The 26,771-nt window shown below is 39.5% G+C and overlaps 2 protein-coding genes across 2 annotated transcripts in view; one reads left to right on the top strand and one right to left on the bottom strand.

The window, feature by feature from the left end:
- The window catches only part of LOC116260246 (probable LRR receptor-like serine/threonine-protein kinase At1g07650), a 34,437-nt gene extending 9,380 nt beyond the window's left edge, over positions 1-25,057 (top strand). The window contains exons 6-21 of the mRNA XM_031638424.2: positions 290-361; positions 1,490-1,561; positions 2,386-2,457; positions 2,541-2,612; positions 14,755-14,826; positions 14,915-14,986; positions 15,308-15,379; positions 16,242-16,291; positions 16,379-16,740; positions 16,820-17,015; positions 17,760-17,903; positions 20,196-20,314; positions 20,752-20,962; positions 21,645-21,882; positions 21,978-22,128; positions 24,665-25,057. Coding sequence (XP_031494284.1) covers positions 290-361; positions 1,490-1,561; positions 2,386-2,457; positions 2,541-2,612; positions 14,755-14,826; positions 14,915-14,986; positions 15,308-15,379; positions 16,242-16,291; positions 16,379-16,740; positions 16,820-17,015; positions 17,760-17,903; positions 20,196-20,314; positions 20,752-20,962; positions 21,645-21,882; positions 21,978-22,128; positions 24,665-25,057 — 2,368 coding nt within the window. The remainder of the gene's footprint in view (positions 1-289; positions 362-1,489; positions 1,562-2,385; positions 2,458-2,540; positions 2,613-14,754; positions 14,827-14,914; positions 14,987-15,307; positions 15,380-16,241; positions 16,292-16,378; positions 16,741-16,819; positions 17,016-17,759; positions 17,904-20,195; positions 20,315-20,751; positions 20,963-21,644; positions 21,883-21,977; positions 22,129-24,664) is intronic.
- Positions 11,283-12,961, bottom strand: LOC126410385 (uncharacterized). Its single transcript, XM_050079647.1, has 2 exons — positions 12,040-12,961; positions 11,283-11,743 (listed from the first exon to the last, which is right to left on the bottom strand). The coding sequence occupies exons 1-2, from the start codon at positions 12,953-12,955 to the stop codon at positions 11,706-11,708; spliced, it is 954 nt and encodes a 317-aa protein (XP_049935604.1). The 5' UTR covers positions 12,956-12,961; the 3' UTR covers positions 11,283-11,705.
- Positions 25,058-26,771: the final 1,714 nt, after the last annotated feature.

Raw genomic sequence — 26,771 nt, 5'->3', positions numbered from 1 at the left:
CCCTAAAAATTTTTTTGAAAATATACTACCTCAACACCAAGCCCCTCCCCCCTCCCTCCTTCCTTCTCTTCCGTGCAAAGAAAAAATTCTTAGCTCTGCCTTTTTGCCAATATTTTGCCCTTTCTAGTTCTGTTATTGACTTCTATTTTTGTATATCAATTATCACCATGAGTTCTGATAACTGTCATGAAAGGTTCACTTTTGGATGTTGGTCTGCTCATAATTAAGTTTTTTTGACATTCTAGGCTTATACTAGGTCTTAATACTTTTCTATTATTGTTAAATGCAGGTCAATTGAAGGAAACTTACTTGAGGGGCCACTTCCTCCAGAACTTGGCAATTTGTATAATATGAAAACAATGTACGTGTTGCTGGCCTCCATTTATTACTAAAGTGGCTCTTGGTGTTGTTTTAGAGCTGGTGATAAGAGTACAGACAAACCGTCCATTTTTTTTCAAAGGCTCATAGGTACTCAAAGTACCTAACTATTTTTGGATTTGATATTGACAATATGATACATTATCCTCAAAACATCTCTCGAACCCAAACACACTGTATTTTTTTTCATTATTTAATTATATTTTACCATTTTTATGTGTTTTGTGTTTTTTTATAGAAATTATGAAGCACCTAATATCTCAGAAATCATTTTTTTTATTTTTCTAAAGGTTTTTTGGTTTTCGTCATAATTTTATAAGAAAGGGCACCTTTAAAAGGAAATGAGAAAAAAGCTGCTCAACTTTTGATGTTTAACAAGTGTCCATTGTTCAAGAAATTACAAACGACCTTTTGAGTTAACTTATAAAACAAATCATTGATAGGAACAAACTTCAGGTATATATGTGAAATCACTACAATATGCTTAAAAATGCTACTTCACCCTTAATAAAGAGTATAATTTCTTCCACAAATAAATTTGCCAACCCCATTTCTAGGACGTTTTCTCTATGGTTTCACCTTTCTCTGTCTTTTGAAAAGCTCTTTATGTCGTGATACTCTTTTATTAGAAGTAAAATGTTCCTTTAGGCATATTTTAATGTTCCCCATTTGTGAAGTGTGTGTTTGTGAATTATTTTATGAACTTAATTGCACTTTCTCAAACATTGAGCAGTTATCTATAAGTAATATTTCAAAAGTTGTGAAGTTTTTTTAAAGTTTCTCAAGGATAAATATAAGCAAGATAATATTGATGGAGAATAATATTGATGGCTCCGTTATATGCAAGCACCACATTGTTGCGTGCTTGTGAACCACAATTCTGTTTGGGTTGAAACCTTATTAGTGAGCTGAGCAGCATATTAACAATTAGAATCTCCTTTCCTACTTGACCAGTTGCATACATGGCCCAGCAAGTTACTTTTTCAAGCCTCAGTTGGGCTAATAAAAGCTCAGCAACACTTGAGAAAGGAATATGGTTCACTTTCCACATTTTGTAATTGCTAAAGGTTCTAACTTTACATGTTGCCTAATTGCTAGCCATCCAATGCAGGTTTCTGAATGCAAATAATTTTACAGGACCATTGCCGCAGACGTTGGAAAAACTGACCATCCTAGACCGATTGTAAGTTGATCATAAAACTTTCAATTGGTTGGTTGTTTCAGAGAATCAGAGAAACTTTCTATCTGGTAGATTAAGCATGAAGCAATGTCTCCATTGGTGGAACAGAAAGGAGAAATATTGGCATGGCCTGGAAATGGATATATATATGAGGGGTTAAATCCTCCAGCCATCCAAGCCTCCATACAACCACAGACGCCCTCTGCATTGTATTGGGCTGGTGAGATTAAACACACCACCCAATGCAATACATTGGGCGGTGTGTTGTGAGAGGCCAGAGGATTCATCCAAACATGGATGGAGAAATCAAAGGATCCCCCCCCCCACACACACACACACACACACACATGTATGAACATTTCTTACAAACGAGTGCATGTTTAGGCTGCCTCAATGAAAAATATTATCACAAGAAATATGTTTATTTACAAGTTAGGACTTTAAATTTATAAGAAAAGGTAGGTTCACTGATTAAATTGTATCATCTAACCACGACATTGACATTCCAAATGATAAAAAAAAATCGTAACTGTTTATTAGCAAGTGGCCAATGAATTTTCTAGATTATACAGACATCGGCCCAAGAAATGTCACTTCTTGCCCCTTGGCTTCAAAACTAGTTACTTACATGAAGGTTCGGAAGCCCTGCTTATCATTTTGATCTTCCAAGGACCTCATTTTCATTTTATTCTTAATCATTGGAGTGGGTTGTACCCAGAAATACTAAAAAAGAAGAACACAAAAGATGCAAGGTAGTGTTAAATATGAACATGGCCTTATTCTTAAGCTTGCATTGCAAAACGATTGATGATCTTTAGTATGTGCAGCTGGATCAGTGGGAGCAATTTCACTGGGAAGATACCTGATTTCATTAGAAACTGGACTAAGCTCACACACTTGTACGTAAATAATTTGTCAGGATAATATTGAATTGATTACTCAGATTTGGTCTAGCTCTGAGCATCTTGGAAACAAAATGCAGGATGATAATGGGCACAAACATGGAAGGACCAATTCCTAATAGCATATCTGCCTTGGAGAACATGACTGACCTGTGAGTACAATTTCACTCAGAAAACTTGGGTTAATGGCTGGCTGATTGAGTTCAACCATAGCCACAAATATCGCAATATTAATAGAAAAAACGGACAAAGGAAAATGGTGATATTTTGAAAACTGTTGAAAAACAATTTGTCGCGATTTGAACACGATTTTTATCGTGATTTTTCATTTATGTTTATTTCATTTTCTGTTTTCATTTTTTTCAAATTTTGTTTCGTTGTTTTATTTCCTTTTGTTTTAGGTATTTAGCATGACTCCTTTGATGTTGTTGAACAGTAAAAAAACAAAGAATAACGTGGAAAACCCTCAACACAAGGGAAAAAACCACGATGTTGGAGATGATTCCGGCATTCACCAGCTGCCGGTCACTGTCTCTCTTAATTTTTATTATCACTGCAAAATAGGGTTACACAAGTTACATAAATGAGACTCAACATGAACTGTGGGTTGGATAGGGTCCAGACCTGGACCAAGACATACATAACACTTCAACGCCCCCCCTCAAGTTAGGTATACAGATCAAACATGCCCTACTTGGATACATTTCTCTCAAATGAAGTAGATGAGAAGGCCTTGGTCAATGCATAAGCTGTCTGATCTTTGGACTTCATGTAGGGCAGGACAAACTCTTTAGCATCAGTTTTCTCTCGAATGAAATGATGGTCAATCTCCACATGCTTCATTCTATCATATAACATCGGATTGTTTGACAAGTTGATTGTACACTTGTTATCACAATACATCTTCACTGGACCCTCAGTTCTGATTTCGATGTCAGCCAATAGCACTTTCAACCACAACGGTTCAGAGCTATGCCACATAGGTACGGGTACGGGTATTGGTACGACATTTTCATAAATCTTGGTACGGTGGTACGACAAAAATTACATATTTTTAATTCAAAAAATTGAAAAAACAAATGACAATGTTCCTTTCATAGTCTCGTAGGTAACAACAATTGTAAGCTGCATGGTGCATAACTTATAAGTTATAATCTATGTCACATAGGTACGGGTGTCGGTGCGGTAAGGGTACAGACCATTTTTAAAAAACTTGGGTACGGGGGTGCGGCCGTACACACACATGCACATATACATATATATGTCAAAAAATTTCGCCGCCTTCCATCGCCGGAGATCGCCTGCCGTCGCCGTTCATTGCATGCAGTCGCCGATTGCCACCCTTACCTTCGCCGCTTGCTGTGCGTGGTCGTCGGTGAGTGAAGATGAAGAAACGAAAGCAAATGAAACGAAAAAGTGTTTTAAGGGTTTCGAAAAATTTAACGTTAAAATGGTTTAAAATGTTAAAATGTAAAAAACGTTAACATTAAAATCAGACAATTTTAAACTCGGTCAACGCAGTACCCCTGCCGCACCCAGGGGCATACCCGTACCGGTACCGTGCGGGTACTCCTCCTACCCCTGAGACGAGGTTGTAATCAAATTAAATATAACTAGACAAGGGCATATGCAAAACCACTTGCGTTTTGCATATGATGCAAATGTAAGAGACAGACAATGGAACATGTCTGAAGCACAGGGAAATGAAGCCTAACAAAAAGCATAGGGGAAATTTGAGATGGCATGAACAGGGAGCAGGAGATCTCAGAACACGACATTGCAAGTTACAGACTTACCGTTTTCACAGAACACAACGTGAACAATCATGACATTGCAAGTTACAGACTTACAGTTTTCACAGAACACGACATGAACAATCTCTAATTTCAAGCATTGCAAGCTACAATTTTCAGTTTTCACAGAAGACAGAAAATCAACAGAACACAGCATCAACAGGGAGTAGGAAATTTGAGATGGCATGAACAGGGAGCAAGAAACCTCAGTTGATAATTGAATGTATCAAAAAAAGGAAAAAACTCAAAATACGGCATGAACATGGAGCAGGAGGCGAACCAGTTATGAACATGTTTTTGAAACAGTCAAACAGATGGCAAAATTCAAAACAGATGAATAGGGAGCACGAAATTCCTTCAGAATGTGCCATCAATTTTGATAAACTACAAAGAAGAACAAATCCCGCCTCAATGAAGCATATCAGAACCCTAAAAATCAAAAGAAAACAAAAAAATAAGAAATGAAGAAACCTAAGCACCCGTCGGAAGAAACCCGCCGTCCATCTCCAGAAGATACTCGTCGTCTATCGCCGAAAGACCCACCGTCTGTCGCTGGAAGTAAACCGCTGTCCGTCGCCAGAAGATACTCATCCAGCCACCGTCTGTCTTCACCTACCCAAGCACCAGACGGAACCAGAGCAAAGAAAGTCGAGAGGGAGAAAATGCGGGTCTGTTTTTATGTTTTATTGTGGTTTGGATATGGTTCCGACCCGAAACCAGATCCAAAAGTACCACAACGTACCCGCGTACCAGTTTTTCCATACCGGCGTATCAGTATGGGTACACAGTTGTTGTGGCGTATCAGTGTGACGTAGGTTCAAAGACTCCCATGGCCACAATCCTATATTCAGCCTCAGCAATGGAGCGGGAGCAAACGTCCTGTCTCTACTTCTCCACACCACGAGATTTCCTCCTAAGTAAATACAGTAACCTGAGGTGGACCTCCTGGTATCCATACATCCTGCCAGTCAACATCTGATGAACCTTCAACCTCAAGATATTCTAGCTTAACATACAAGAGACCCTTGCCATGACTCCTCTTCAAGTAACATAAAATCCTATCAACTGCCTTGAAGTGAACATCTGTATGTGCATGCATAAATTAGCTCATCATATTCACAACAAAGGTAATATCAGGTCTAGTAAGAGTGAGATAAATCAACTTCCCAACAAGATGTTGATATCTTCCCTTGGCTTCTTCATAGAGAGGCTCTCCACCTCTAATGCTAAGTTTGTTTCAAGCATTTATAGGAGTAGAAGCACGTCTACACCCAAGTTTTACAGTCTCCTTTAATAAATCTAGAGTGTACTTTCTTTGATTTAACACAAGACTTATGTCTGACCTAGCAATTTCAATGTTAAGGAAATATTTCAACTTGCTAAGATCCTTGAGATCAAACTCGATAGCCAACATTTTCTTTAACTTTGTTATTTCATCTTTATCATTACCTGTGACAATTATATCATCAATATATATCAACAAAAGAGTTACCTTGTGCTCCTTTCTCTTTACAAAGAGAGTGTGATCCCCATTCCCTTGATGACATTCATGTTGTCTCATTACAAGTCCGAGTCATTCAAACCATGCCCGGGGAGATTGCTTGAGCTCATACAAGGCTTTCTTCAACTTGCAGCATTTTCCAAGTTTTTCATATCCTGGAGGCATGCACATATATACTTCCTCTTCGAGGTCTCCATTTAGAAAAATGTTCTTAACTTGGTACATCTTCCACTCCTTTACGACTGCTAAGGAGAGGATAACTCTGACAGTCTTCATTTTTGCAACGTGAGCAAACGTTTCAAAGTAGTCAATCTCATATTTCTTACTAAACCCCTTGGCAACCAAGCGAGTTTTGTACTTTTCCACACTTCCGTCTGACTTATATTTAATGGTGTAGACCCACTTGGATCCTACGAGATGGGCTGCTTCAGGGACATTTACCACCTCCCACGTTCTATTTTTATTCAATGCTTCCATTTTTTCTTGCAGCACATGAGCCCATTTTGGATTACTCTGAACCTCAGTAACAGTCTTGAGAATCACAGCCATGGAAAGAGAAGATATAAAACATTTGTAGTTCTTGCTCAATTTAGAATATGATATGAATTACCAATAGGGTATTGAGTATATGACCTTATACCCTTTCTGAGAGCAATGAGTAACTCTTCATTTCCAGCTTTTGTTTGACTACCCTCGACTGACATCTTATGGGCATGACTTGGGTCATCCAGGGAAGGTCTAGGGTTAGGATTCGGATCAGTGTCACTAGTCAACTCACCAGCTAGTTCTGTTGCAATCAATCTTCTCCTCGAGTAAACCTGCCCAAACAAACAGTCACGCTCATCATCATTTTCAGTTGAGTTATCATCATTTTTGTGCTTCAAGAAAGTCTGTAAATTGAATCTCTTGATTTTGAGAATACTCTCCCTACTTGTGGACATCTCCCTCTGAAGAGGATTCTCACCAAAATAGGAAACATGTTTCAAGAAGGAGACGTCTTTGGTTACATAGACACGACCAGTGGAAGAGTCTCGACACTTATATCTTTTTTGAGTAGGAGAATAACAAGAAACACACCCTTAATCGACTTGGGGTCAAGTCTTTTGATATTGGGACTGTGATTGTGAATAAAACAGACCCAGCCAAAAACCTAAGGTGGAAGAGAAAAAGGTTCACAATTCCCTGCTAACATAGAATGAGGTGTACGTCCATTCAACACACGACTAGGCATACAATTAATCAAATACACACTGGTTAGCACAACATCCCCATAATACTTCTTTGGAAGATATCGTTGGAACAGGAGAGCTCTGGTGACTTTAGCAACTGACGATTCTTTCGTTCAACAACCCCATTTTGAAGAGAGATATAACTACAAGATGTCTCATGAACAATCCCTCTTTGCCTAAAGAAACTGTCGACAGAGTGACATGTATACTCACGTGATTGTCAGAGCGGTCTAAACAGATGCTCCAAACTGAGTTTCCACAAGAATGATAAAGGTTTCAATGACACTGGGCACTTTACTATGGTTCTTCAACAAGTACACAAAGGTGTGTTACGAGAGCAATCATTTATAAATGTAATAAAGTACTGAAAACCATGACAAGAGGAAATTCCCGAAGGTCTTCCGTGACTATTTTTCTTCTTAGGATAAAGATCCCAACAAAACTCAATGGTGTGTCTAAATTTTTTGCAGTGAGAACATTTCCGAGAAGGTCGGGGAGCACCCATAAGGGCTCGGCTAACGAGAGCAGACCGCTCATTGCATGAGGAACGAGGCCCCTCTTTCCTTGTCATAACAAGACGATGCTGCTCTTCAGCATCAATGCAGGAATAGACATCCTCAATGCTGACCTTATTTTTTGAATTAAGAATTTGACTCCTAATGCCTTCAAACTCGTCATTCAACCCAACCAAGAAGATAAACACCCTGTTATTCGTTCCTTAGCCCAATACCACATCTAGTCTTGGGGACAATTCCAAGTATCCTCAGAGTATGGCCGACACTACTAAGGAAGAAGCAGCAACTACTGCTTTGTGGCAGAAATACTCCAGTTGCTGCTGGTCGACGATCAACAAGGGAGACTTAACCGATGAAGGCGACGCTAGCACCAGAGGACAGTAGGCTGAACTGCTGGTCGATGATCAACAATCACTGTGTAGCAGTGAATCGATGGAGGCAGCACTAGAGCTTCACAGCAGGAGCAGAGGAGGGTCATGCTAGCACTAGCAGCGACGATAGCAGAACTTCATGGCAGAGAAGAGGAAGGCGATAGAGCTTCACGGTAGAGGAAGGTGCCAAAACTTCACAGCAGGAATAGTGGAGAAAGGGAAAGCTTCATGGCTGTAAGCGACGCTAGAAATAGCAGAGGCACCACCGGACAATGGCAAGAAGAGGTATCGGGCCACGACAGGGAAAGGGCAACACTATGGGGCAGACGATAGAGGGAAGAGGTCAGCAGACAACGGCAGGGAAGGGGCGACACCATGGGGCAAACGACAGAGGGAAGGGGTCACCAAACGGTGGAAACAAGCAGCGACGGGGAGGAACGAGGACGACCGCGATAGTGGCGGCTACTTCAACAGCGACAGCGACAGATACTTCAACAGCGACAGCAACTAGATAGGCGACCGCGACGACAAGAACCTCGTTCGACAAGAGCTCAGACACCAAGCTGTGATACCATGTTGAATAGTAAAAGAACAAAGAATAACATGGAAAACCCTCGACACGAGGGAAAAAGCTACGATGTTGGAGATGATTCCAGCGCTCACCAGCTGCCGGTCACTCTCTCCCTTAATTTTAGGGTTACACAAGTTACATAAATAGGACTCAACATGGACCGCGGGTCGGATAGGGTCCAGACCTGGACCAAGACATACATAACACTTCAACAGATGCAATACAATGCTTATTACTGATAAGATTAGAAAGAATAATCTTTGATTAACCTCGAAATCTGCCCTAACTCCTCTTTATATAGACTAGAGGAGAGAGAGAAGTTACAAGAGAAACATCTAAAGGAAAAGTTATTACAAAAGTACCCTCTTAAACCTAAAACTGAATATAAACACATCTTAACACTCCCCCTCAAGTTGGAGCGTATATGTCAAATAGGCTCAACTTGGAACAGCAGCTTTGGAATGGTCCCCTTGCAAGAGCCTTAGTAAAGATATCAGCCGTTTGCCCTGTAGTTGAAATGTGTGAGGTACTTACAAACCCCTTTTGAATCATGTCTCTAGTATAGTGGCAATCTACTTCAACATGCTTGGTTCTTTCATGAAAAGCCGGATTATTAGCAATAAACAGTGCAGCTTTGTTATCACATAACAGTTGCATAGGAAGAGGCACTTCGACAGTAAGATCCAACATCAGGGATCTAACCCACATAACTTCAGCAGTACCCTGAGCCATAGCTCTATACTCAGATTCTGCACTTGATCTGGCAACCACAGTTTGCTTCTTACTCTTCCATGTAACCAAGTTGGATCCAATAAACACACAAAATCCAGTAGTGGATTTTCTGTCTGAGGGGCATCCTGCATAGTCGGCATCAACATACACAGATATAGTGAGTGAGGTACCATTCTGAAAGAAGAGTCCCGTTCCTGGTGAATTCTTTAGATACCTAAGAATCATCATAGCAGCATCCCAATGAACTTTCTTGGGCTTATCCATAAATTGACTCACTCTGCTAACAGCATAGGCAATGTCAGGTCGAGTAACAGTGATGTATAGGAGCTTCCCAACAATCCCTCTATACTGTCTTGCATCAACATCTTCAGTATCATCATCATACAAGCGGGTATTGATATCCATAGGCGTGGATGCAGGCCGACACCCCAGCATCCCTGTCTCTTGCAAAACATCAGTAACGTATTTCCTCTGGCACATGATAAAGCCCTTTTGATTTCTGGCAAACTCAATACCAAGGAAATAACGTAGTTCACCAAGGTCCTTGGTGACAAAGTGTTGTCCAAGGACATCCTTGATGTTGGAAATCCCCTGATCATCATCCCCTGTAACAATGATATCATCAACATAAACAAGAACTATCACCGTACCTGTAGAAGTCTTCTTGACAAAGAGGGAATGGTCGGCCGAAGAACGTCTGAAGCCCTCATTCTCAATATTCTCTGACAATTTCTGAAACCAAGCTCGAGGACTCTGTTTCAGACCATAAATCGCCTTTCGCAATCTGCACACTTTCTGACACTCCCCCTCAGCAACAAACCCTGGTGGTTGCTGCATATACACTTCTTCATGTAAGTCACCATAGAGAAAGGCATTTTTGACATCAAGCTGTGAGAGGGACCAATTCTTGCTGACAGCCACAGCAAGGAGAATCCGTAAGGAAGCATGTCGTGCCACAGGAGAGAAGGTATCATAATAATCAACCCCATAAGTTTGGGTATAGCCTTTTGCAACCAGACGAGCCTTATATCTGTCAATACTGCCATCTGCTCGGTATTTGATAGTAAAGACCCATCTGCAACCAACAATGGCTGCATCAACTGAAGGAGTAACAAGGGTCCAGGTGCCTCTAGACTGAAGAGCATCCATCTCTTCTTGCATAGCCGCTGCCCATTTGGGATCAGAGAGAGCATCCATGGGATTCTGTGGAAGAGCAATAGCCGACAGCCCCTTGACAAACTGTCGGTACATAGGGGTGAGTCTATCCATGGATAAATGACCAGAGATAGGATGCAAAGTGCAACTGCGTTTGCCTTTCCTTTGAGCAATGGGCACATCAAGTTCATTAGGAGCAGGAACATGCTCGTGACATACTCCTATGTCATCATTACATAAAACATTGTCAGTTGAGTTTGTGTCAGGAATTACCTTGGGCGTGCTGGGTGAAGGCACAGGTGCACATTGAACAGGCGCAGCAGGCTTAGTACGACGATGGTAGACAGCCCCAAAACGTGGATCAACTGGGTTTGGACAACTCATGAGAGGTAGAGGAAATTGGACTTCATCATTTAATGCAGGCGCCCTTAATTGAGTTCCATTTGGGGAGAAGAAAGAGGTTGATTCAAAAAATGTAACATCAGCACTCACATAATACCGACGAGTAGAAGGATCATAACATCGATATCCCTTTTGAGTGCGGGAATAACCAACAAAGATCGTTTTGATGGCCCGAGGAGACAACTTATCTCGCCCAGGACCAAGCAACTGAACAAAGGCAACACATCCAAAAACACGAGGTGGAACAGAAAACAAGTCTCTGTCAGGAAAGAGGACAGAGATAGGAATAAGGTCTCCCAACACAGTACGATTAATAAGATAGCATGCTGTGAGAACAGCATCGCCCCAGTAAGAATGGGGAACATGGCTATGTATGATAATGGTTCTGGCAACATCAAGAATATGACGGTGTTTCCGTTCAGCAACCCCATTTTGTTGGGAGGTATAGGCACAAGAAGTTTGGTGGATGATACCCTTATCCCTGAAAAATTGTTCCAAAGAGGAAGCACAGAACTCAAGAGCATTGTCAGAGCGCACAATTTTGACACAAGTATCAAACTGAGTCAGAATTTCATTGATAAAATTTTTGATTACATGACCCACTTCAGATTTATGCTTCATAAGAAAAACCCAACTAACACGACTATAGTCATCGACAGCAACAAGATAATATCGATGACCTTGAAGAGCAGGTGTACGACTCGGACCCCAAACATCAAAATGAAGTAACTCAAACACAGAATGGCTACTTCGACTGGGCCGCGGAGGAAAGGATGACCTATGGTGTTTGCCCAACTGACAAGACTCGCATTGAAAAGAAGACTTGGGAGACAGCTGAGGAAGAACATGCAGCAGTTTCTGAAACGGTAGATGTCCAAAACGTAAATGCCAAGTATAAGCCGAGGATGAGGACGACCCTGCAGAGGTAGATCCAGCAAAGGGAAAGGGATGCACTAGCCTGTAAAGACCTCCCTGTTCACGGCCACTGCCAATCACCCTGCCCGTCAGTATATCCTGAAACACAAGAGAAGAGGAGTCAAATATCGCACGACAGTTTAAATCTCTGGTAATCTGACTGATAGATAGTAGGCTATGTGGGAATTCTGGTGCATGAAGAACATGTTGCAATGGTAATGATGAAGTAAGTTGGACCTCTCCAAGTCCAACAACGGGAGAATATTTGCCATCTGCTAGAATAACCGAGCGACCAGGTGGAGTAGGGACATAAGAAGTAAACTGTGCCTTGTCTCCACAGAGATGTGTCGATGCACCCGAATCAATGAGCCAATCTGTAGTGTCAGAATACATACCAGATGAAGATGCACTGGCAGCAGTAGTGATAGTAGAGGTGGTCGGATCAGGAGCTTGTTGAGGTCTATCTCCAATCAAGTGTCTCAACTGAGAGATAATATCATCTGCACGTAACTCACTGGAGGAAACAGGATGTTGAGTCTTAGGCTGCTCTGGAGAATCAGTAAAAACAGTCTGATTGGCAACAGCTGGACGACCATGTTTCTGCCAACACTTATCCACAGTGTGACCAATGCGATGACAAAACTGACATACTGGGCGCGAAGGGGTATTGCCACGGCCACGGTATCCTCGTCCTCTGGCAAAGAGGGACCCACCTCTGCCACGAGTAGCAAGCATAGCAGAAGTGGTATCAAGAACAGTCGATGAAGGGATTGGAATTCTGCTTAGCCTACTATAAGCTTCATCAATAGGAGGAATCGAGGGACTAGTGAGCATCTGATTCTTTGCTGATTCATAAACAGAGTCTAATCCAGACAGAAATACTCCGACCATAAGCATATCTCTGTATGCCTTCTGTTGCTCACACTTACATGCAGGAAAGTAGCTGTTTAGTCTCTCAAACATGGACTTGAGACTAGAATAATAAGTATGTAGAGGGCGACCATCTTGGCGCATCTGATGAATATCATGATGAAGCTGCATAATTCTGGTTTCATTCCTTGCTTGTGAATAGGTGGCTGCAAGGGAATCCCACATATCCTTTGCACTTTCCTTATGCAGGACTTCATTGACAATGTCTTGAGTAAGAGTACCAACAATCCATACCATAACCAACGAATTATCTTTAAACCAAGTAGTATATTTTCCTACCTTCTGTACGGGCTCGGGCTCCAATATAAGATGTTCCTTCTCATGAGCGATCAAGGTTCTTTTTACTTGCATGGCCCACATCTCGTAATTACCCCCATCCATTTTGGTGATAAAGCTGGAAAATGGGGAACTCTTCATCTCTCCCGACGACACAAAGGAAGAGGTATTAGCGCCACTGCTAATTTCAGACATCGCTCAACACAATGGAGGAAACCGAGCCACGGAATAGGAAGTGCAGGCAAAAAAAGAAGACAATCACATATCGAAAGACAACATGCTGATCATGAAGCAGTTAACACGGGCAGCAATCCATAAGTCTGATCGGCTGGAAGAGGCAACAACAGAACTGAACGAAGACAGATTACCAGAGGCGACAGCGAAGACGCTGAGAGGAAAATCAGCGTGCAGAACAGCGGCGGAGTAGAGGAGGCGATGCAGCGAAGACGCTGAGAAGAAAATCAGCGTGCAGGGCAGCGGCGGAGCAGAGGAGAATGGTGGAGACAGCAGGGGCGATGCAGCGTGCAGCGGCAGCGGAGAAGCAACAGTGACAGACGGCGGCGGCGGGCGGAGGTGATAGCCACGGCGGGCAGCGGCGAAGATGACTGCAACAGCGGACGGAGGCGTCGGGCGGAGAAGACAGCAACGGGCGGAGGCGTCGGGCGGAGAAGACAGCAACGGGCGGAGGCGTCGGGCGGAGAGGTCAGGACAGAGACTGGCAGAGGCGTCAGGTGGAGAGGTCAGCGACGGGCGGAGATGGGTGGACACGAGCGGGTGGAGGAAGCGCAGCGATGGGCGCGGTCAGGCGGCGGGCGGCGCCGCTCAATCGGCGCGCCAAGGAGGAGGAGACGGCTGCTGCTCTGATACCATGATAAGATTAGAAAGAATAATCTTTGATTAACCTCGAAATCTGCCCTAACTCCTCTTTATATAGACTAGAGGAGAGAGAGAAGTTACAAGAGAAACATCTAAAGGAAAAGTTATTACAAAAGTACCCTCTTAAACCTAAAACTGAATATAAACACATCTTAACAATTACTTTATCATTTTTATGATTTTAACTAGAGATTATGGTTTTGAGTAGTTTCTCACTTATTGTAACTTTACCTAATATCTTGATTTTTTTTATATATACTTTTTAAACCCCAAGATTTTCCTGAGATGTTCCTGAAAAAAATAACTTTGCCAAAAAATACCAGAGAAAACGCCAATAAAAACCCGAGAACGAATTTTTGGCTATGAGTGCAACCTCCTATCCTTGTCTATGAAATACTACTTCTGTTTCTATTTGAGAAGAAAATGTATTTGTAAGATGAAAATTCGTTAGAATGACCCATAAGTACAAGTTGTGCAAGGGAGATGAAAATAGAGGATCTAGGCCCCAGGAGATGAACCAGATCCAAATATGGCTAATTTATTCGGTTTCAAGATCTGTAGGCAATTTTTTTTTAATTAAATTTGACCATAAGGATGAATTGTGATGGCGGTGATCTATGTGAATTTTGAAAGTCACGGTACTAGGCCATTGCATATGGCTGTCTTGCAGTGCACCAAAAGAAATGTGATTTTTTTCTGAATTATAAAATTAAAATCTGGGGATCGATTCATCTGAAGACAAAATGAACCATATATAATGAATTTATCTGACATTAAAAAAAGTCAAAAACTCATTAACAGACTTGTAGTGAAGTGATGAAGATGGATTATTTGAAGATCCAGGTCCTCAGGTGACCCTTGAGGCTTGCAGGAGTGCCTTTCATTAGAGGTCCACGCTATAAGGTTTGCCAAGCCTGAGAAAACCCAAAGCCATGTCCAATCAGGTCCCGTAGTCCAAAATTGTAACTAAATTTCATCTTGCCGGTAAGAACAACATTAATATGCTAAGCTTTTATTGTAATTTGCAGGAGAATTTCGGATCTAAATGGTGTTAGTTGGCATTTCCCACCTCTTGATACCATGAAAAATTTGGAGAAATTGTATGTTTGTCTATTCCTTCGCCCTATGTATTACCAAATTTGATGTCTAACTTACATTAATCGCTTAATTAGTGACATAATTCTGCAGGATATTGAGAAATTGCGAACTTTCAGGTGAAATTCCATCATACATCTGGAGCTTGAAAAACCTGAGAGAGCTGTGAGTATCTTGGGAAAATAGTTTTCATACAGATATGCACATTCATACTATATCTCTTGCTTCATAGATTTTTTTGATAAACTTGTTCTTGCTTTGAATTCTTATTCGAACTATAAAAATGTTGTAAGGAGAGAACAAAACATGTTGCATGAACCAGAGTCACAATTAAATTGCTATAGTAATTTAACAGTTTAAAATGCTGCCTATAGGTTATAGGGGATTATTCTGAAAATTAAAATATGACACTTTTATATTGAGCATTGGTTAATGCTGTAATCTAGCTAAATGATCAAGATTGATTTCACCATTTTATTTCTCCAGTGATCTCTCTTTCAACAGCTTAACAGGCCGTATCCCGACATCTTTGCCTATTAATGAAACCCTGAAAGTAATGTAAGTTAATCAATTTATAAAGAAGAACATTAAATTTCTTTAATGCCTTTGTTTTGCTACTTGGTATTTTCCTACTTTCTCTCTGAGTGACCAATGATACTTCCATAGGTTTCTTCGCAACAACCATCTAACTGGAGAAGTACCAGACTGGATCTATAGTAGCACAAACGACTGGTAAAGCTCCCCAACTTCTTAACTGAAATCAGTTCCTCATTCAATTTTTTGATATTGCTATTTCCTCCTTTATTGTTATTAAACTGCAGTTCCTTGCCAAATAAACGTAGTTGGAAGTAAAAGAAATGATGGTTAATGGCCCTTCCTACACTTTTGAGACGCTTTCATAGACCTTCAAGAAAAGCAGACAAGGACAGTTATTAACTGAAACATTTTTAAGCTTTTGAAACAAAACTAAATTCTTCTGTCAATACTTCTACTTACCACATTGCAGCCACCTTAACATAAGCACATCTTGTATCACATGCACATGATTCGCTGGCATTCTACATTATATGGCAAACCAGAATTTGAGAAGAAGGAACTGCAGGGATTTATCTGGGAATGGCTTCATAGGATCGATTGCTTCAAAATCTTGTCCACAAGGGACTGTGTAAGGATATTCTTTGTTAATATCACATTACTTATGTTTAAGCAACATCTAGTTGTTCTGTGTGCTCTGTGACTAAAAGTGTCTTCTCATTCCTTCAGGGATCTCGTTTCCAGCTTTGTTTCCACAGATAACTCGTAAGCTATTTTATTTCATTCAATCAGTTCAAAATATAAAGATTTAAACCAATTATGGTTACTTTTATGTGTATTCTGGCGTAAAGCTTGGCAAGTGACTTTTACCCCTTTACTTAAACAGAATACCTGCATGTTATAGAAAGAATTATCCTTGTCCTGGTGTAGCAAACTGTAAGTAAACCAACCAATGGACAGAAACAGAACAAGTTGGTACTGTATAGCAGCAACTGGTCTAATTTATACATATGTTGTTCACAGATACTTCTTTGTTCATCAATTGTGGAGGTGCTGTTATTGGCAACAAATATGAAGAAGATTCGACACAGTTGGGAAGGTCTGTGTACCACCTTAGTGCAAAAGGCAACTGGGCTTTAATCAGTACTGGAACTTTCATGGATGTTCCTAGTCTCCCTTACATAGTCCAAAACACAAGCATGCTGTCAATCAGTAATCCCACATTGTACATGTCAGCACGTACCACACCGATGGCAATGACATATTATGTCCTGTGCTTACAGAGTGGAAAATATACTGTTCTCCTTCACTTTGCTGAAATAATGTTCACTGATGACCGAACCTTCCGCAGTCTTGGCGAGCGGATATTTGATGTATCTATCCAGGTGATGATCAGCTAGCTAGCTGACCACATTAGTGTGTACCTTTTCTGATTTTGGTTTTCTGTCAACTGCTTCAATGCAGAATCAAAGAGTACTACAAAATTTCAATATTGCAAAAGAAGCTGGTGGGCCGGGCAGGGAAATAGTTAAAACTTTCACAGCAAGTGTGACAGAACACACTTTAGAGATAAGCTTTTATTGGGCAGGAAAAGGGACATTAAATGTTCCAACCAGGGGAGTATATGGGCCTCTTGTTTCAGCAATTTCAGTGACACCATGTAAGTTTACTTTGAGCTGCACTCTTGCACTGTTTTATTTACAGATGTACACATTCTTGAAGGAGAAACTTTTTGTGTGCAAGAAGTAAGCACACACAATCTAATGGTCTAGTTCCTGTGTTTTGTCTTCTGAGTTGTGTTGCCTTAACACTCCTCAAACCAAGCACAAAATAGGAATATCTTAAAAAACTGGACACTTGATGTTGTCTGTCTGCTGCTGTTTAAGTGTTAAATCATAAATGTGGTCTCTCCATGAGTTAGGAACGTCATGCACAAGCAAGAAATAAGTCTCTCTCTCTCTTTATCTTTCTCTCCTCTCTCTCTCTAGAAAAAAACCAGGTAGGTGATACTGGTTACCGTCTTAAGGATGGTTTCAGTGGGACTTAAATTTCGTATTGTTATTTCTCCATTGGACCTTCCATTGGAATGTTTGGATTAAGTAGGCGTATGGGTGTGTGTCAAGAGATGCACTTTATTGGTCGAGTTCTTTGCTTCTTTCAACTTAAATACTTGAAGCCAATCCCGTAGACCAGTGGATGGAAGGGGCTTTTCTTGGACAGCCTTAGCAGAACCTTACTTGTATCTGGGAAAGCACAATAAAATGGTTCATGATTTTCTTTTCATTAGTGGAGCATTTTCATTTACCACATTCAACAGACTTGATGAAACCAATTTCTTTGAGCTAAACAGCCAATATGATAAAAAAGTGACTAATTTATAATCTGATATTCTTTTGTTCTGCAGATGTTGAACCCAATACTGATGAGAGGAAGACCCCCGTCACAATGATTGCTATCATTGTTACTTTTGTTTGCGTAGTCATCTTCCTAACTACAATTGTTCTTTGGAAGAAGGGCTGCTTTGGATGCAGAGAAGCTCAGGATAAAGGTACAAGCATAGTGATAGTTATTGTTCTTGGCCATATTTCTTTGCCTCTCATGATATTAAGAAAGTTTTTTATTAGAACTTTGGAAAAAATGTCCATAACTAGAAACTTGTGAAGTTTTGAAAAAATAGGAAGGTGGAAAAAAGCCCTGAGGTAAAAAGTGAACGTATGTACATTAAGCTTCCCAAGGGAAAGGATCAGGTTAAAGGTGTAGCCTCATTTGAATGAACCTCATCTGCCTTACATACCTTTCATCTCTGTTAGTAACTCGGACGGTGAATCATATCAAGAGACTGACAGATCAAGAATAAAGAAAAATCTTTGCTGTCCAACTTTGAGCCCCATTTGGCAGCTTTCATGTGCTTTTCTTCTTGGGTACCATTTGAATGACGAAATTGCATGCCCCTTGAAATGCACCTCTCAACTTCTAACCCTTCTTAATAGGCATCTAAGCTATGTCACATAGGTACGGGTACGGGTGCCGGCACGGGTATCGGTGCTGGTATGGGTACTGACCATTTTAAAAAAACTTGGGTGCGGGGGTACGGCTAAACAATAAGAAATACTTAGAAAATATGTATCAAAATAAAGAATATACATCAACATAAACAAATAAATAACATAGAAAATATATATGAACGGCTCTTGCAGCAGTGTGTTTAAAAAACCTATAAAAAACTTTAAACACATAGACAATTGAGCGGCCCCCTAGTCAAATATGAACATCAATCAAATTTTCACATCCAAAGAATAGAATAAAAAATATGGTGGAGAAAATTAAATCAAAGTAAAATTAAGCAGTTTGGATCTATAGGTACCAAAGTGTGTCCAAGTACCCATTTTGGGTATGGGTACGGCGACACGGGTACATGGACCTTACTGAAGTACCCATGTGACTTAGCATCTAAGGTTTATTGGTGTTCTTTAGCTTACATAATGTGGCTCTACCTTTGACGTCCCAGGCTCCCAGCTGTGAAGAAATCTAAGGGCTTTAAGTGATTCGAGGAGATTACTTGCTACTTTCCTACAAGAATTTCATACGATGCTACAAGTTGATAGCAGCTTAGGGTGTAGCTATATGAAGCTGGTTTTGTTTAATCCCCTGTTCACAAAAAATGACCACAATACCCCTGGCCAGTAAAAAGGAGGGAGCCTCCTACAAGGACCAAAAAAAGGCAGTGAAACAGCTAAAAGTCCAAAAAAGATATTTCTTTTTGGAAAATCCCTAAAATACCTCGACTCCCACCTTTTTTTCATATCTGTTGCACTTGATTGCATAGCTATATACTCCATTTTGATTTCTTTCAGCTTCACACACAGTATCTTGTGCCCCGTACTGGCACAAAAAAGAGCACCATGACCAATACATAGAGAATAAAGCACTTGTGCCTTATACGTTGTACTATTGACTAAATATCTGACGTGAACCATGGGGGGCATGTAGCAATAGGAATACTAAGGGTTCTGTGAATCTGTTCCAAGGATTAGGGCAGATGCATGGATACCCCAATCTTCGGCGCAGGTTCAGGGAATATTGTGTTAATGTTCCTCTGCCAAACTCTCCCTTCAGGTCACACGAATATGCCAGTTTGTTCTATTAGTTGCGCAGAATGATATTGACAACATGGGTCTCCCCCAAGCAGGTTGCTAGTAATGAAATAGGAGTCTAGGTGTAAGTTGATGTTCTGGCTCTCTTTCTGCTATTGGTAGCAAAGGAACTTGAAAGTAAGGCGATAGGCATCCCTTCTCAATTTGAAAAGAAGTATAGAGTTCGTCTTGTTCAGCACTTTAGAGGTCGCAAGTTTTGCTGGTCTGATTTATTGATTTACCCGGTTTCAATTTTGAGACCTGGTGTGCATTGAGTCTACTTCTGATTTTGACAAGTTGAAGGAGATCATCTCTTCTTTGATCTTACCTTTCCAACAAGGAATTTTGATTGTCTGATTTTGACAAGAAGTTAGAGCTTGTCTAACCGTTGCACATGCACTCTATCGATATATTGAGTGGTATAATTGTTGATTTATTACTACCCATCAAACATTAGGATGTTCTAACGTTTGGGACCTATGTTGTAAATGTCTAATGTCATATTGGAAGATGATACTGGCATGTAGCTTAAAAATTAGTTAGTACATAGTCTCCCAAAAAACGCCAACTGTTCCCTTCCTTTTTCCTGTGCATACAACTCGATCCAGTTATCGCCTGTAGAGACTGATGTGCGGCTGATTCCGATGACATTGGCTGGGATGATTGATGTCAATTTCATTAACTATTTTTTTTTTTTTAATGTGTAGGACTTCAGGATCTACGGCCGCAAACTCATTGTTTCAGTCTTAAACAGATAAAAAAAGCCACCAAGGACTTTGATCATGAAAACAAGATTGGTGAAGGTGGATTTGGGCCAGTTTACAAGGTATGTTTCTGGACTAGACCACAATGTCCATTTCCCTCCTTTCTCTTTGAACTTTGTGTTACACAATTATTATTGTTAAATGTCTTACATCCGTCTTGTCATGTAAGGTTCGTAAAAATGTCATCCAAACTTTCAGAGTATCGGATCTACAAATCTTTCTTAGTAAGCTTTCATATTTTTTTTCCCCGTTTCAGAAAATTAACGAATTAAGGACATCAATTATACTTTGAACTATAGAAGCAAAATGGGAAAGGAAAGCAATTTATCGTTCTGTACTACTCCATTACATTTTTTTTGCTTTCTTCCTAATTAACCCAATCTTCTCGTTTGTAAGTTGTTCGAGTTATGGAGAACTGGGGAATTGGAAAGTTTGTGTCTGCTGTTAGAGTGTCCTACATATTCATTTTTGTCTTACATTTTCATCATCTGCTGAAAAGGGAACTTTGGGAGATGGTACTCTGATTGCCGTTAAGCAGCTTTCATCAAGATCAAGACAAGGGAATCGAGAATTCTTGAATGAGATAGGCATGATATCTGCTTTGGAGCATCCAAATCTTGTGAAGTTGTTTGGTTGTTGTATTGAAGGCAACCAGTTGATGCTAATATACGAGTACATGGAAAACAATTCCCTTGCACATGCCCTCTTTGGTAAGTTAATTTGTTTTACCATGCGATATGCAGTTCCAGGTAGCTCATAAAAACTCTACACCACTTCGCTAGGGGCCAGCTTAACTTTCAAGCCAGGTTTGATATATATGTGGTGTTCATCTTTTCACATAATCTGGTATAGGTCTGTTTGAACCTGGCAAAGATCAATATGTGGTTCGTGGAATATGTACATTAAATAAGTTCCTAGAATGTGTATGTTAAGTAAATGTGAAATCTAGTTGCATTAACTATAATTGATTCAATCATCCAATCATAAGGTAATACATGTAAAGTTTCACATTTTTAATCTCTGAAGAAAACTGACAAGTAAATTTTTTCAGTCTTTTATATATATATATATATATATCTTCCATGTGTTGGGTAGTTGTCTGATTGCTAAAATTTAAAATTTTGTTGCTAAGAAGACGGTAAATTGTTGCCGCATCATAAACCATGACTAATATCAATTTCATGACTTTTTTAAACGGTTAATTTTTAAATTTTAACCATTTGACAATATCCGGCATACAGCGGTGTTGAACTAAAAGGATAATTGTAGCATTAGTGCTCCAGGTTATAGCAGATAGGTACGATTAGTGACTTTGGTGTATGGAAAAAAAAAACTCTATGATGTTATATACTGTAGTCAGCATTCTCAAAGTCAAGAATGCTGTGATTGTAGGACCGCTTGAACACCGATTGAACTTAGACTGGCTAGCAAGACACAAGATTTGCATTGGAATCGCAAGAGGCCTAGCGTACCTTCATGAAGAGTCTCGGCTGAAGATTGTTCACAGAGATATCAAAGCTACAAATATCCTTCTTGATAAGGACCTTAATCCTAAAATTTCCGACTTTGGTTTAGCGAGGCTCGATGAAGGAGATGATACACATATCAGCACTCGGATAGCTGGGACTGTGTGAGTCTCTCTCTCTCTCTCTTCTCTCCCCAAATGTCCTAAAATCGTATGAGCGTCCTTTTTGCTAAAATTGATTTACAAATGATGATTGACAGGGGATACATGGCGCCAGAGTATGCGACACGAGGATATTTAACAGATAAAGCGGATGTGTACAGCTTTGGGGTGGTAGCCTTGGAAATTGTGAGTGGTCAAAACAGTGCACATGCCATGAGGATGTTGGATTTTATTGATCTGCCGGACTGGGTATGTTTTTGGAACCTTGCTGACACGATATATATAATATAATTTTTTTTTTGGTGAAAAATGATTATAAGTTACTAATATTTTTATAAGCACATAAACATACATCTATTTGTTAATTAGGGAAAGTTTGCTAAAAAGATGCATCTAAATTTCTTGTGAGAATAAAAGCTAACCTAATTAGTACTGACACATCATCCATTGTTGATCACAGTCGCAGATCCATCAATATAACCTTGACATGTTTATTTTGAGTTAGAACAACACAATACCCCCATAAAGAAATTTCTGGCGTTCGCTGTTTTTTGTCAGCTTTAATCTTCTAGTAATGCAGAATGAACAGTGAACAATTTAGCTTTTTCGATCTCATTACTGGACAATTATTTATTTACAAAATTTCACCAAAATTTGGGCATATTTTAATGTTTATTCAAACAGATAGATGTTTTCTTTGAGCCAAAAGGTCGCACACTTTTCTTAATTAACGTCTCAAGGTGGAGATGGTCGGGCAGAGGTAGGATTTCATCCTTGGGGGTGGGGTGGGGTCGGGGCCCGGAGTACGGAACAAAAGGTAATACTTGGTCTTGGTCATGCGACACACTGAATAGAATTTTTGGTAATTTTTCATTGAAGCCAAGTCCTATTTTAATACTTTACAGGAGCCAAATTAACATTTTTGAAAATTTTAATGTGTAAAGGCTGTTTTTAAAAACGTGAGAGGGGAGGGGCCATGGTCCCCCTGGCTCCGCCCTTGTATATGGTTGAGCACCGCATTCAGGGTCTCATCCTCTCTTAGAAGGGTTTTTAAACTCGACTACTAACTTTTTGCGCTAATTTTTTAGTAGCAGATCTAGCTATTAGGCGAGTTAATTAGGACCACAAAGCAACACATTTTGGTTGAGCATATCATTACAGTTAGTGTTTAACTCTTGGAAACATAGTCAGATGTGCATGACTACAGTCACAACTGTATGTGTATGAAGGAGAGGGAATAACCTTATCGAAAAATTTAGCATTATATCGGTTGGCCTTTATGAGAACCAAAAGGTCGGTTTGGAACGTTTCTTTTTAGATGACTAAAACTTAGTATCTAATGGTGTGAAACTCTTGGGCACTTTTTATTGACATGAATATTTGTGTATGCCTAGAAAATATATATTTCAATTACCACCTATGCCACATAAAGTGCTTGTAATATCAGTCTATCATATGTCAACCTGTTCCACTACTGCTTGGGTTTTCACATCTATGAACTAGGACACTAATTTGTTGCATTTCATAGACGCTACGAAGTAGTATTTTTTTTGGAAGCTTTGTAGTCAGGGCTGAGCATTGGCCCGGTTACCTGATGCGGTCCTATTGGGCATGGGTTTGGGCTCAAAAAAACCGGCCCAAGCCGGCCTGATAACCTATCGAGCTGGCCCGGGAATATATATATATATATATATAGTATTTTATTTCGAGCTGTAGGCTGGCGCTTATTTGTAGTCAGTCCTAGACTGTGAGACTCCCAAAGAAAGGTCCTGGTCCTGCCTTGTCCTTGATTGTATCTAAATCACCTAGCAATATGCTTTTAAGTGCCCACCTAATCATTAGGCCACAGCCTAAATTCCTATTTTATGGTACTCAGGTAGTCCTAACAAAAATTATTACTATTGTTATTTTTGGTTCTTAGCTTAGGAAATAATTGGTCGGTTTCTTTCATAGAGAATGAGTGTTTCTTTTTTTCCCTCAAAGCCTTCACTTCCAATCACCTTCTTCGTGTTCTTTTTAGCTTTTTCTTCTTTTTTTTTATGCTGAATGGTGTTGAAGGTATATAATCTGGGCAGGTTAGGTTCTTAAGATTTTTGTAAGTTTTTTAGCGAAAGAATATTAAGTCCTTACAATATATAGTGGTATGGAGGGACAAGTGGCACGTGCCGTCCTGGATTAACTACAAGGCTCCCCACATTCCGAAAACTCGTTAGTATCCTTCATCAACTAATTAAAGAAAAAGTATTCACGGATCCATTATGGGCATGTCATTTTGCTTCATGTTAATCTAGAACGTACTCATAGAAAAGGTATGTTTTTTTTTTGGAATAATGCATTAAAAACGTGAAAAATGAGTCAGCCAGAAAAGGTAAAAAATGCTGTTTTCTTTTAAAAAATGCCAAAACGAAAAAACGTACTTTTTTCATGTTTTTCCCCTTTTTTTTCATTTTAGGCTTTTTATCACATTTTTTAGTGTTATAATGCTTGTTTCAATTTTCTAATTTTTGTTTGTTGCTTATCTACTTATTTTTTGATGTTGACTTATTATTATTTCATTTATTTTATGTTTTTCTAATTTTAGGATTTTTTTTTAATTTACCCTGTTTTTTCCCATCTTTCCAAGTTTGTCATATTATTTATACCGGATAAAACGTCGCTGTTTAAAACCAAAAGCGATATTTATGACTATGACCCATAATATTTCCTCATTTTTGGTATCGGCGTATGCAAAACAATGGCAAAACACTATCTCTGATTGATATCTTTAATATTGTTGACTCTGCAGGCTTTGACATTCAAACAAAATGGTAGCCTTTTGGATATGGTGGACCCCAGTTTAGGCTCAAGTTTTTCTTCTGGAGAGGTGCAGAGAATGATCGAAATTGCTCTTCTGTGCACCAGCTCGATTCCCTCACAAAGGCCTGCAATGTCTTCCGTCGTTGACATGCTCGAAGGACGAATCCCGGTGCAGGCTCCGAGTTTGAGTAGCACCATGAAGAAATCTCCTCTAAGCAGTGCTCGAAGAGCAAGTAATCCGCACAGCAGAACCACAACTCAAACTAGTGTATCTTATACCAGACACTCTAGTAGTGGGTATGGACCATCTACAAGCTCATGCGACTCGTTTCCCAACACAGGTGAAAATATATGGGAAAGACCCATACGATATGAACCTTGATAGTTTTCCTTTACACGATCTACTAGATCATCTAAGTTCTATCATTTGCGTTCAAATTCAATTGTGTATCTTAACGTTTTCATTCATGCTCATCTCTTCAAAAAGTGAAAAAGACTTCTATTATGTAAATCTTATGCATGTACATTATTTACAGACTTCTCAACACATAAATATATTAGTCTTAGTTGCATGCTTAATTTGTCAGGGATATCCTGACCAGTGACTCATTTTCCAGACAAAATCTGCATGAGGGATAGCCCCCCCTGCCTTTTATTAAAAGAAAAATGGGTTAATCATGTACAGCAAAAAATGAGTTCCCTAAGAGGTCGTTTGATTGCTGTCCATTGGGACATGACAGACAGGACGTCCTGTCCATTACATCACTGTCCTGTCCTCATGGACAATAGTGTTCATTGTCCACCATTTGATGATTTTAGGAACAGAACACTATGTCCTTCTTGTTCGGCGTTTGTTTCGTGTGTGTCTGTTCTGTCTGTTTTGTCCGTCCTGTCTGACGTTTGTTTTTGTCTTGTCTGATCTATCCGTTCTGTCCGTCCTGTCTAATGTTTGTACTGAAAGAAACCTTCAATTTCAATATCTCTTGTATCTATTTCTATAGAATATTTTATTTACAAATACAACTTTATCAACAATAAATAAGAAAAAACAAAAAACGTAAAAGACTTTTATCAGGAAGCAATACAAAACACCAGTGAACAAAGGAAGAAGCATTCACATCACATTGGAAGGAACATGTTCAAATAATGTAAGAACGTGCACCCTTCATTTCAAATGAACTCTTCTTGTAAAGAGTAAAAGCATACATTTAATTAAATACACAGGAATCAGTTCAGAATGTCACAACCACAGTTGTGACAAAGCTTTTATGAAAAACTGGAAGAACAGTTGACACTTTCACAACAAAAATGTGATGGAAAGAAAGAGATCTGGCGGGTCTCTTAGCCACAACATGACATCTCTTCAAATATCTTTACAGTTCAAGCAGGAAAAACTTTCAATTAAACATAAAATGAATCATTCTTCCTGAATGCCATAGTACAAAAATGAACATCTCACAATTTTCCTTGTCAATGTTAACAAGTATTAAGTATCGAACAATTACAAAAATATCCGATAGATGAAGCAGAGATTATTACATCGACTGTAAAAGCAAAATACAACTATGACAGTTTGCTAAATAACTAGTCTTCTGTCATGCACACTACTCTTCCCATCGAAGTCATGCAATACTTGAGAAGATGCATCACCGTCTAGTTCCTGTATTTCAGAAATTAAAAAGACAAACAAATAATTAGGTTATCACCATAAAGTATTAAAATAATCAAGTATAATTAAAACAATGACATATAATATAATGAGAATGTTACAAAATCAATATCTTACTTGAAACATAATCATTTCACATTGTTGAAGTAATCTGCTCACGAAGTTTATTGTTGCTACCACGTATTTGCGTTTGTTCAGTATTTTCATCATCATTTATAATTTCACTTACTTCACTATCATTTATATCATCAGAAGGAAATTGTTCAGCATTTGGATTGTGGTTGATTATAAAATTATAAAGAACACATGTTGCTTGTACAATTTTAACTTGAGTGGATATTGGATATGACACATGATTCTTCAAAATCGAAAACCTTGCCTTAAGCAAACCAAATACTCTCTCCACAGTAGTGTGCAAAGATGAATG

This window comes from Nymphaea colorata, chromosome 9, assembly GCF_008831285.2.
Source record: "Nymphaea colorata isolate Beijing-Zhang1983 chromosome 9, ASM883128v2, whole genome shotgun sequence".
NCBI lineage: Eukaryota > Viridiplantae > Streptophyta > Magnoliopsida > Nymphaeales > Nymphaeaceae > Nymphaea > Nymphaea colorata.
This window is presented reverse-complemented; position numbering and strand designations above follow the sequence as displayed.

Bases quoted from the DNA above. Each gene is read 5' to 3' on its own strand.
- LOC126410385 (XM_050079647.1), bottom strand. From the start codon at position 12,955: ATGGATGGGGGTAATTACGAGATGTGGGCCATGCAAGTAAAAAGAACC. The intron at 11,744-12,039 runs GTATGTATTCTG...CTTGTGTTTCAG, and splicing joins TGCCAGTGCATCTTCATCTG to GATATACTGACGGGCAGGGT.